This window comes from Echiichthys vipera (genome assembly GCF_963691815.1).
Source record: "Echiichthys vipera genome assembly, chromosome: 1".
NCBI lineage: Eukaryota > Metazoa > Chordata > Actinopteri > Perciformes > Trachinidae > Echiichthys > Echiichthys vipera.
Genome location: NC_139826.1, coordinates 22282375 through 22294857, shown reverse-complemented (window position 1 = coordinate 22294857; position 12483 = coordinate 22282375). Strand labels below are relative to the sequence as shown.

The following is a 12483-nucleotide window of genomic DNA, read 5'->3' as shown; positions in this document are numbered from 1 at the left end:
TGGGGACCATGAATATGACTTTACTTTGCTGCAGTTTCATCTGCGTGAGTCCTCAAGAGACAGCTTCATTTGAAACATGTTTTGCGGGCATGTAGTTGTTTTGTGGCTTAAAGACTGATATCTCACAGAATCCTTTTCCACAGTTGTTACTAATTTTGAGCTTCTCACCTGGGTGATCATCAGGTGTCTCTGCAGTCAATAGCTGAATGAAAGCTTTCCAACAAGTTTCACATTTTAACAACTTTTTACCAGTGACAGTATTCAGCTGAACTTTCAACATGGTAGTGTGACAAACATTAGGCCTACTTTGCATCTTTTCTTTGGTTTTAGCTGAGCGTCTCGAGTTGATTATGAGTTTCCATGGCCGTCCCTTGTGTGATCTTGCCTTCCAGCTGCATGCCAGTTGAAAGAGTTTTTTGATCAGGATTCAAAAGCAGGGTCTGGTCTTGGTGCATCTAAAGTTGCCCATTTGAAAAAATAAATAAATTACACAATAAAATAAACTAGATTTATGCCTCTGCAAACCAGTCAAGTTGCACTTTACACCCAAACTGTCCAAACTTACATAACATATGTAGTGAAGACTTTAAAATGATTTAATAAACAGGTATTAAGTGTATTTTTTGGCGAAATGTGGATGCTTCACACACATATTGAACCAGGCAGCACCGAAGATCTAAACAATCACTTCAGTTTCAAGATTAAATTCACTAATCCAGTATCCAACTAAATGTCTCTCCTTCCAACTTATGGCATTGAATAATGGACAGAAACATTACGATGTCACAGAAGTTGACCTTTGACCATTTGTATATTAAATGTCATCACTTCATCATTGCATTCATATTTGACATTTGTGTGACATGTTGTCAAATTGCTGTAGGAATTCTTGCGTTTGGGCCAACAACAGGCATGGTGACCTAATAATGATAAATAATGTTTCAATCCATGTTTAATACTTGCTCCCAGTGTTGTTGCAGTTAGGATTCACAGTGAAATTGCTCTCCCAGCTCAGCCTAGATTGTTTTTCCTTTCTGGCTTTAACTACTTTGTTTCGGTTTTTGGTGCACTGCTTTTTTTTAGTTGAAGACGCCCTGATCAGAAAGAGCAATGCCAGCTGAGTCTTTTTGTTATTCTTGCTACTAGGCAACCACACAATCACCCGTCCTCATTCATGTTTTAGCAGTGAAGCTAAATGACATTGGGCGCTTTTCAACTTGAGGCATTCAGGACGCAGAAAACATCAGCGAGCAAAACGCTTTACTCTCATTGAAAAAGATTACAAAAAGGCATCCAGTCTGCTAAAAAGCACAGTATCTTGAAACTAAATTTACTGAAGTGACTTGGGGGAACTTTGTCTGATAGTATGAACCTACTATTTACTTTAAATATGGTAAGAATCTGTACACAAAATGCATCACAGTGCTACTATCTGACAACACATACTCCAACTTGTGAATAAAGTGGGCAATAGTAAGTGTTTTGTATAGTCGATGTGAAACTGAGTTATGAATTACTGTGCATGTGAAAGGAGGGAGATTGAACTCCAATATTTTCTCTTCTGAAAAATGTGTCTTTTTACTCTCTCCATTCGTAGTCTGCTATTTTTGTTATCAGGGAAAGAACCTTTGGATTGATAACCGGCCGCTTCCCGGAAGACCTCTTCTCCACTTTTGATCCTTTGTCTGGATTTATCCTGAAGAGGCACCTGTCGATTGAAATACAAAAAAAACGACTTCAGTCAAAACATGGACTCTCAATGTAAAACTCGTAATATATTAGCAATAAAAGTAGCAGAATAGTGGAGATTTGTATAGCATGTTTGTGGTGGGAGTTCCCATGTTCTCCCTGTGCCAAACACCCAGTATGTCCAGAGGTTAGGTTAACTGGTGACTCCAAATTGGACAGGCTACTTTTAAAGCAACACCATGTAGTTTTTCAACCTTCATAACATATGTCCAAGACCCTTGTGATGGTACATCAACTTGCAATATGTTTAATAACATATCTGTTTACAAAACTACAAAATAAATCGACTTCTTTATGGAGTAGCGTGTGTATGTGTGTTGGCTGATACAGCATAGACGGTGTACACTATATACTGTGTTGATGTCATGGCCAAAAATGAAACTAAACTGAAGGAAGCAAAGGTTTTGTCAGAGGAGAGCAAGAAAAGAAAAAGGGATAGTGACAGAATCCGAGGGAAGACGAGGATCAACTTTGGCTCAGCTTTCACCCGCTGGCGTGAGCTAAAGGAGGAAGAGGGATTCACCACCGATGGCAACTTGGCTTTAATGCTGTTGTCTACTAGTAAGTAAGTAAATTATATCCATTTGGCATTACATGATGAAGACATTCTACTCTCTGGTACTTCTGGCTTGGGCAGACTGGGCTGCATGTATCCTTTGCTTGTCAACAGATGCTTATGTATCCCCTGATCATGTAACCACGACAGTAGTCGAAGAAAATACTGTTTCCCAACCGTAGGGGGAGCCCAAGAGCAAATCATACATGTCACTTTAAGGAACAGAAAGTGATTGGAAAATTGGCTACTGAAAGGTTTTTTGGGTAGTTTCATTTCATCATTGTTTCCTTACCAAAAGCTCTCAAGTTTCTGTTCGGTATGACATTTGGATTTGGAGCCTGTCTGAATTAACAGTTGGGCGTATTATTAAGAAACAACCATGTATTGGTTCACTCAGCTGTTGCAAACATCCTGGTAGTCCTCTGATGATGCAAAAGCTGAGCACTTGGAGGAAGCCTTTACAAAAACAGCGAGAACATGTAACTTCCTTGTAAAACCCCAGTCCTTAAGACGTGAAAATGTAAGTGGATGATATTAGAAAGACCTTTTAATATTACGCAGTTCAATTAAGGGCGCAGTCACACTGTCCTTCCGTACCGTGCCCAAACAGGTTTTACGGGTAAAGCCTAGTTTGTTTGACTAGTGTGAGTGCAACCGCACCGTGCCTAACTGCGGCCAGCTGGCCGTCCACGGCCCGTTTGAGAGAGGTGGCCTTTTGTAGAGCGTGTTTGCACATGTACGAGCACGAGGCCTACAGCGGGTCTGATGTCATTTTATGTGCGCCTGTTCGGACATATATATAAAAAAAAAAAGAAAGAACCGACCATGAGCGGACATTTAAAACAATGGCGGCGCAAGGTTCACGTTGGTGTGATGCGGAGGTGGAGTGTTTACTGCAGATTTGGTCGGATGAAAAGATTCAAAAACAGTCGGACAAGACGCACAAAAGCTCCGAGGTCTATGGAAAGATTTGTAAACAAAGCGACGCATCGCGATGACATCAATCAATGCGTGTGACGTGTTACGGCGTGATGACGTATGAACAGGCAAGAAGCATTTGCGCTAGGCCCAGGCAGTGTGAGTACAAACGGGCTGGCCAGCGGGGGGAGTGGAAGGGGGAGGACAAGTACCCTAAAGCCCGGGGCACGGTACGGGCGGACAGTGTGAGTGCACCCTAAATCAAAATAATTTACTTCTGCTTTCTTACCTCTGCAAAAACTCCAATGTTGCTCCTTGGGCTGCCGGGTAAGAGATGTTCAGGCAATAGTAGGAGGCAAACATCAACACAACAGCATCACTGAAGACAGTGATGTGGCTGTTCACAATGGTCTGGTCCACAGATAACATGAAGTACTCTGCTTCCAAAGGAGAACTTCCTGTTGTACATATACACAAGAGAGGGAGGTCAGTATGTTCTCGTGACAAACGTAGCCCATGTCTAGAAGTCCATTTGTTTATTTAGGCATTCAAGTACATACATGAAATAGCCCTGTTGAATGAATAGTTTAGACAAAGACATTTTCAATTAATAGTCTCAATCCCACAATATGAAACTGAGAAAAGCTACAACCACTGACGTCAAATCAGATGTTACAGTTACACAAACAATCAAACCACAGCCCAGACCAATAGTCCAAATCTTTAACTGACCTTACTGTAAAGAGATATATTGCACTGATGTTAATAGGTTGGGTTATTGGACGGATATATCTATTGACATGGTTGGAAGTACATAGCAGGTTGTTTTTTCTCGGCTGAGTTTTTGGCCAATAGTTATCTTTTTTTTTTTGCTAATTTAATGGTCTGTGCCTCAAAAGAGCTGCTCATAAAGCAGGTGGCAAAGCTGAAAAATAAGCGCTTATCTGTGCATCATCTCTACTGCAATGACTCTCTGTACTTCCATTCTAACTTTTGAATTTCCAGGCTTTTTTTGTAGCTGGCTATGATTTGTAGCATTATAAAATATGAACGAGGAGATAGAATCTCTCTCTCTCTCGTCCAATTTCACACTTTTTACGACATAGAAATGGCAAAATTCAGCAGGTTTGAAGTGTCTGCTCCTGCGAGAATATTGAGACTGTGAAAATTCTGCTTTACAACAAGAGTGTAGAGACTTTGCATGTCTAATTTCCTCTCATGCTGGGGACGATCAAAAAACAAAAATAACATATAATTCAAGTCATATTTGCATCTTAATGACAAGGTGTTACTATGTTTTACTCAATGTTTACATTTTAACAAAAAGGGATCTTTGTTTATTATAATTTCCTCCACATGGCAGACGTAAGCACATCCTTGCAAAGCCTATATTGCCTGCACGGTTGTATTTTTCTGTATAATATGGAAATTAGTGTAAGAATACAGTTTGTGAGTTTATTGTGTTTACTTATTACTGTGAATCTCTTAATTGACGTCTCATCTTACTACTGAAAGCGCAAATTTACTGAACCAAAATAGCTTTTTCTGTTGGCTCCATGTGGAAAATCAACAGTATTTATGCATGATTACATTTTTTATTCTTGCCCACCGTAGCAAGTGAGGTGAATCCGTCTCACACACAGACTGGGAGCTGATTGATCAATGTAGATATGGTTAATAAGTTTGATATCAATGCAAATATAGACCTGGTGAATATATCAGCAATTTCTGGTGTTGGGCTGACGGTACAGCAGAAATTAGCAGCAGCATAGCCAGACCACACTCCACAGCGCTGTGGTGTATGGTCTGGCTATGCGAGACTATCACAGTATTTACTGTAGTCACAATTTATAACACAGCTTTGCTGAACACTTGATTATGATTGGAAATGTAAGGTTATTCTACAGTATTTCTAAATGGCTGAACGCTGTTATGTATGACGGACAGTTGCTATGGACGCAGTTCTAATCATAGACCCTGGAAGACTATTTTTACATCAGTTAAATCATTTTAAAAATCAATATTTTACGTCAAATTATTGATTCCCTTCACAAGACACTGCATACTACGCGGGACAATGTACAGGAAGCAGGTCTTTAATGTGAATGAAACCCTTTCAGAGTGATTCATCCTGTCAGGTTTCATTTGCAATAATTACCCGCTCACTCAACGTTATCCCTCACATAGTTTTAAGGTGTTATTGTCCACCACCAAAGCAGCAGCAAACGACCCACAGCAAATTGAACCCACAACACTCCACCATGTGTTTTATTGTGATTTTAAAATGTTTTGGTTTTCTGCTGTCTGACGACCACCTGACTCAATGACATGCCTTATCAGCGTGACTGTAGCCTGAGCTATGGTCCATACATTCATTTTGCTACCAGTCAAAAACCTCATGGCGTCATAAGTCAGAGCATAAGAACCACTTCTTAACAACAGAAAAAGAAAAAAAAAAAAGACTAAAATTCAACATACCGCATACAACAATGCATGGCACACTTGGAAGTTCTGTACCGTCCACTCCAAAGGGCAGCGTTGTTGGATCCACTTTATGTAACATCTGGTCCTCTTCCTCGTTGAAAAACTTGAGAAGAAGTTGAAGAAACCCGGCAGCGGTGACGTCTGCAACACTCTTGCTTGATGTTTCCATCTCTCTGAAGACGGTTTTCATCTTCCCTGTCTTGTCATTACACTTGAGGTACGAAACAACTCTGGCGCATTTATTTGCCACAGCTTCGTCATCAATGTCGGCGCCTGTAAGCTCTTTAAAATGAGTCTTCATGCCAGCTGTCTCAAATAAATATGGCCATTTGTTTGTCAAATCAGAAGTCTCAATTCCACTGATAATGTCTTTTCTCTGAGTGAAGAAGGTGGCCCTCATCTTATTCTCAATACCTTTGGCATCACAGCATCTGTCTTTGTACATTTTCTTTAACTCTTCCTGCGCTTGTTTCTGGGATTTAGGCGTTTCCTCAGGCGGTAGCCGCGTTGGTTGCCACTTTATACATCCGTAGGTGTCTAGTCTTCTCTTCCTGGGTGTGGTACCCTCTCCTTCACTGGTGGTAGTAAGTTTCCTCTTTAAGGAAAGGAAATTGGTTCCTCTCCTCAAGTTGTCCACTCTGCTGATCATCTGTTTTGTGAGTGAATCACACCCGGTGCCTACGATTTCCCCTTCAATGACATCTGTGAATGCCACAGGATACACCTTTGCCATCTTTCTCGCAATCTCACTGAGGTGTTTCCTTCCAGGCGTTGGGCATATTGTTAAGACTTCACTGACCATCAGTCGTATCATTTCAAGTCTCTCACTTTTGGTTGGTCGCCTCCCTCTTTCCAGCTTTCTGATGAGCTCAGGTGACATCTTCTTCCAAGGTATTTCAAAATTGAAATGCCAGTGGTTGTCAGACAGTTGACGACGTGTGTATCCCGTACTTGAATTACATGTTGACATCGTTGCGTGCGAACTTGCTGTTCTGTAGCCACCTGAAGGGTTGCAGAAGTATACACGAACAAGGCTGTTAAATGAGGATGCAACATGCACTGTAAAGGCATCCATTTGCACACACTTTCACTTTACACAGTTTCATTTTCAACCCATTATGGAAACAAAACTAAATTAGGGATGAGCGTGATTACTCGTCGTTTATTCAATTCAGACTTTATTTAAGACTCACAAGAGGGTCGGCGGAGCTACAATATTAAAACCACAATATGTCATCAATACATTAAAGTACAACTGTGTGCAGGCTATCTCGCCAGTGATGTGTATAAAGCATACAAGCACTTATCAGTATATCAGTTTGCTTTTAAAACCAAACTGATCATCAGCGGTGAGCACAAACATTTTTTAACCTTGTTAGCAGGATATTTTCCACGGTTTAAAAATAATACTAAGAGCCATAGGTCTATAATTATCCATACCACTTAGCTTACCAGCCATGTCCTTAATGACAGGCACTAGCAACAAAAAAAAAACCAAAGTTCCGATATAGGAAATTGTATTAATTTTGTACCCTTTATTTTAAAATTTGATTTTAAGTGAACATTTTTGTGAAATACTGGGAAATATTGTGGTTTATTGGCTTATTTAACAGATTAGGATTTTTGCTAAAATATGATGTATTGTTCGGTGCACAAAACCTACGAATCAAATCATTTTAGTCGTACTCTGAGAACTTGAAGTCATATTTTCTTTAAAAAAAATATATATAATAATAATAATATTTCATTTTTTAGATACTTTTTTATCAGCATTCTGCTTTGTTCTTTCTCATTTCAAGCTACAGAAAACTTGCCCGTGGGATCATCAGGTGTCTTTTCAGTGTGTGTGTGTGTGTGTGTGTGTGTGTGTGTGTGTGTGTGTGTGTGTGTGTGTGTGTGTGTGTGTGTGTGTGTGTGTGTGTGTGTGTGTGTGTGTGTGTGTGTGTGTGTGTGTGTGTGTGTGTGTGTGTGTGTGTGTGTGTGTGTGTGTGTGTGTGTGTGTGTGTGTGTGTGTGTGTGTGTGTGTGTGTGTGTGTGTCCTATTCAGGCGAACTTTTAACATGGTAGAGTGACATAAACCAGGCCTACTTTTTTTGCCTCTCTTCTTTGGTTCTGGCTGAGCGTAGTCTCCGTGGTCGTCACTTGTGTGATCTTGGCTCTCAGCTGCCAAATGCCAGCTGTCACTCAGAGTTTCATGATCAGGATTCAGAAGCAGGGTCTGGTCTTCACTGATCACGGTCTCCTGCTTTGGTACAATGAGTAGAAGCTGCTCTCCCCCCTGACTGCTGCAGAGGTCACCCTGTTCCTCTTTAATGTGTGGAGGCTCTGGGTCCTCTTGGTCCACACTGGAGCCCAACTCCTTGACACAGAGCTGCTGGTCAGGGACCAACCAGACATGTTGCTGTGGGAGGCCTGGAGGGAAAAGGGAAGCGGTTTTAACATTTAATCGAATAGCACTCTCTGTACATTTTGAATATCCATAATACCATTTGTCCTGGTCAAAATTGAATCATTAGTAGTCAGAATGATAATTTCAGATATCCACAATGACATTCTTACTACTGTAGTACAAATTACGTCCCTTTTACCATTCATGTGTATTGGGCTTTCAGTTCTAGATATCCACAATTACATTTGATATATCTAGAGTGAACATTCTGGAGATCCTTGATGTAATTCTTACTAGAAAAACTGCAGTTGTACATATCCTCAATTACATTTTACTGGATCTGGAGATCCTTGATGTAATTCTTACTAGAAAAACTGCAGTTGTATATATCCTCAATTACATTTTACTGGTCAGAATGTATTTTGAAAAAAGTAAAAATGACATTATAGATATCTGGAATGCTTTTTCATTTGGTTATGGCTATTAATATTGGATATCTGAAATGTGAGTTTTTACTAGTGAGAATGACATTACAGTTATATTATATATTATGTTCATTCTAGACATGTAAATGTAATTGTAGATATCTATAATTGAAAGCCCAATACACATGAACGGCGAAAGTGATTTAATTTGTACTAGTACGAATGCCATTGTGGATATCTAAAAGGTTGTTTTTTAATAGTAAGAATTGAATTACAGAGATCTGCAATACATATCCAGTCTAGCTATTAAAAGTTAAAACCACTTGTCATAGGTAACTGGTGTGATGGTAGAAAAAAACGGACATTTGAGTCAATAAATACGCGTCTATACCTGGAAATGTCTACACACCTATGCTGTCTAACTTTATTTGGGGTTTCAAAGCGACATCCAGCAGTCTGCGCTGACGGTCAATCTCTTCCTCGTACTGAACAACGCATGTTTTAAAGGCTCCTAATATTTCTTCAACAGCAGCGGTAAGTCGCTCATTCACAAAGTTTGTCAAATACTGAAGTGAAGACATTGTTGCTTTGAACAAAGATAGTTTTGCGCACGGCCGTATTCAAGCTACTTCCGCTGGATGTTACGTAGTTGCTTCCAACGGCGGAAATGTATGGAAGCCTAAAGTGTTCAAAACTGAGCAAACAAATAATTTAGTAATTATAAAAACCAATAGTCAAGTAGCTACTGCATTGGCCGCTGCTGTTGTGTCAGACCGGATACTTGGTTAAATTAAAAATGTGGGTTTTAATACCAAAATACCTTTTTTTTTTATGTAAATAGGAAGAGTATGCAGCTTTAAGCATTAAATCAACATTACATTTCATTTATCTGACGCTTTTGTCCAAAGTGACTTCCAAAAAGTGCATTCAAGCCTGTGGTCTGTATGAGCAAATTATATAAAAAATCACTACCAGTGCAGTTATCATGAATGGGGGAATTAGACCTCTCACACACAAGGCAAAAAAACTTGTTTATGTCTGCTGTAAAGTCGGACATTTTAACATTGTGGTCTATTGGGATTGGATCACTTGGAGTACACCACAAGTGGACGTTCAAGGAACTGCAGTACAGCCCAGAGATTAAATAACACACAGTGACAGTTAATATGATTTTCAGCATCTTACTGGTATATTATTAATTAATATATACCTGACATAAGCTAGCATTAGCCTAATTTAGTATCAGGACAGTCTGACTTTCTATGAGTCTTTACGTACAGCTTGATCAGCATAGGTCTGAAACATCTCACAAGCCTGGATGTGGTATTTACGTGTGTATGACAGTTAGCTAGTTAGCACCTGTTAGCTAGAACAACAACAACAAAGTAATTCTGAACAAACTGTTTGCTGCTAGTGTAAGTAAATGCAGTACACACACACAGAAAGTACATATTTAACATTTGTATCCCTCTCAGGATGAATTGTGATGACTTTGGTTATCTCTTAACTTTTCATCAGGTCGAAATAATATTTTGTCCAGTAGTGTGGTTAATGAAAAAAATATCGGTGAAACTGTTTTCCATCAGCATCGGATATACTTTGTGTGTAGTTCTAATTAGTAAATGTTAGCATGCTCACACGCTGAGTTGAGTTCAAAGTACTGGGGTGCCAAAGTACAGCCTTAAAGAGCCATTAGCATGACTGTACACCCTTTTTTGTTTTAAGAAGTAAAAAATCCCTGTTTAATCTTCAACAAAGCATTGTATTTGGCTTATCGTGTGTTTTTTAAATGTTAAATCTAATTTTAAGGCTTACGAGTAAAAAAATAGGTAAAATAATAATAATTCTAATCTCTTCTATTAATTGTAGTAAAGAGAACCATATTTCCCTCTGAAATGCAGTGGAGTAGAAGATTGAAGTAGCAGAAAAGGGAAATAGTCAAGTTAGGTAACCTATAGATACTTTGATACATTTGTATTTAAGTGACACACTCTACTCCAGGAAGAGGTCCGAGGAGGCGTGGAGGAAGAACAAGTGAGCAGGGCAGTGGGGCTCTGGCAGCAGGGAGTGTGGACAAGGTGGGAGAGCAGCGCAGGATCACTTGAGCAAACATCTTGCAGGTAGATTTCCATTGGGTCTGTTTCCTAGTACAAGCTGTCTACGATGCCCTGCCAAGCCGGGCGAACCTTTATGTCTAGGGGAAGAGCGAGACACCTTCCTGCCTTCTTTGCCCTGGAAGAGGCTCTACTCTAGAGCATCTACTCAGCAGCTGCCGAAAGGCTCTGGCTGATGGTCGCTCTGGTTGGCGGTATGACCAGGTGCTTAAGGCAATTGCTGAGAGTGTAGCCTCAGCTATCAGCACCAACAAACACCATCATGCTCCAAAGAAGGCTGTCCCCTTTGTCAAAGCTGGAGAGAAACCCTGAACGCGCCTCCAAACAACAACAGGCCTCCTACACACAACCTCTGACTGGCAGCTGCAGGCCCACTTGGGAAAGCAGATTAGGTTCCCCCAGCACATTGCAACCAAAACAAGTCTCCGCCCAGACATGATCATTACCTCCGAGGCTTCAAAACCCCTGATCATGCTGGAACTTACAGTGCCCTGGGAAGAGACTTGCAAAGTATTAGGAACTTGTGGGGGAGTGCAGGGAGAGAGGCCGGAGAACCTTCTATGAGCCTATAGAAGACGGCTGTAGAGGCTGTGCAGTGCTTTCACTTTGCAAAGTCCTCAGTTGTTTGGGCATTACAGGGGTGCCCAAGAAGAGGGCGGTTCAATCTGCCAGCGATGCCACAGAGAAGGCCACGAGGTGGCTTTGAATTAAGAGGGCTGAACCCTGGGACTGCAACTGGGAGGCAAATCGGGACTTGGACGAGGATGCATGAGGTTGCGAGACCCAAAACACTCAATGATCCCAGGATACAACACTGAGGATGCATCCCAGTGCATCCATGAAATGTTTCTTGCTTAGATGAGTGCAGAACCTGGGTAAATGTAAGCAACTTAGTTGCAGCTAACCGCTGAAACTGCAGTTATGGGAAATAGTTTTCTAAACATTAACGCTCCACATAGCACATATAACATTTTGACATTGTCCAGTGCAGCTGGCTGTCTATAACATGACCTGAAACTGCTTTGTAGATACTGCATCTAAATATAAAAGTAGCCATTTCCTCTGCGGTCTGTAACACCACTCTGAGCTGCACTGCATTGTACACAGTGTATTTTTGTCCTTTCCTCAGTCTGTGTAATGAGTGTATTTGATGATGTATGGCTGGTGTAATTAAGCCAATGAGTTTACAGCAGAGAGGTTGCATCCAACACCAGCCAAGTCATAAATACAAGTAATGAAGTGAGACTGGGTTCATGTTCATGTATTTTTATGCAACAAACACCATCAGCAGTTTTTACAATCTACTATGGTCTGAAAGCAATAAGCAGTGTACTTAAATGAAAAAAACATCCAGAGAAGGTTTCAACACACTGGTCATGCTCAAAGTTAAATAGCATTGGGAAATATATTTTAATTACTTTCTCCCCATTTTATGAACTGTATCATAAACCTGCCACCCGCATGCATCGGACGTTTAGGTCACTGTGGGGATATGTTGATGCCACACTGTGACAATAACCTGCTCACCAGCTGTCCATAGGGGCATGTACTATATAATATCCAAACATTAAAAGCAGTCAAAGCAATCATTGTAAAAATAAAATTTTGATATAAGCATTGATATAAGCATCATTTTACTGTGTAATTGGTCGAGGCTTAGTAGTTTACCTGTAACACTCAAAATCAGCAAAGTAACTTACTGCAGTTCTAAAATAAAAGTAGGGATGTAACCCCTTAAATGCAGTGAAGATTAGAATAAGTAACATAACGTGGAAATAATCAAGTCAAAGTCAAATTTGTACTTTATTCCAATATAGCAGAGTAAAGTACATTTAGTTTTTAAAAATA

The 12483-nt window shown here is 40.2% G+C and overlaps 1 protein-coding gene across 1 annotated transcript; it reads right to left on the bottom strand.

Annotated features, from left to right (window-relative positions):
* Nucleotides 1-1386: 1386 nt before the first annotated feature.
* Nucleotides 1387-9102, bottom strand: LOC310951749 (uncharacterized protein; the record flags this gene model as incomplete). The annotated part of the gene is made up of 5 exons (XM_083920142.1): nt 1387-1708; nt 3513-3681; nt 5702-6709; nt 7796-8119; nt 8931-9102. The coding sequence occupies 5 exons, from the start codon at nt 9100-9102 to the stop codon at nt 1579-1581; spliced, it is 1803 nt and encodes a 600-aa protein (XP_083776268.1). The 3' UTR covers nt 1387-1578.
* Nucleotides 9103-12483: the final 3381 nt, after the last annotated feature.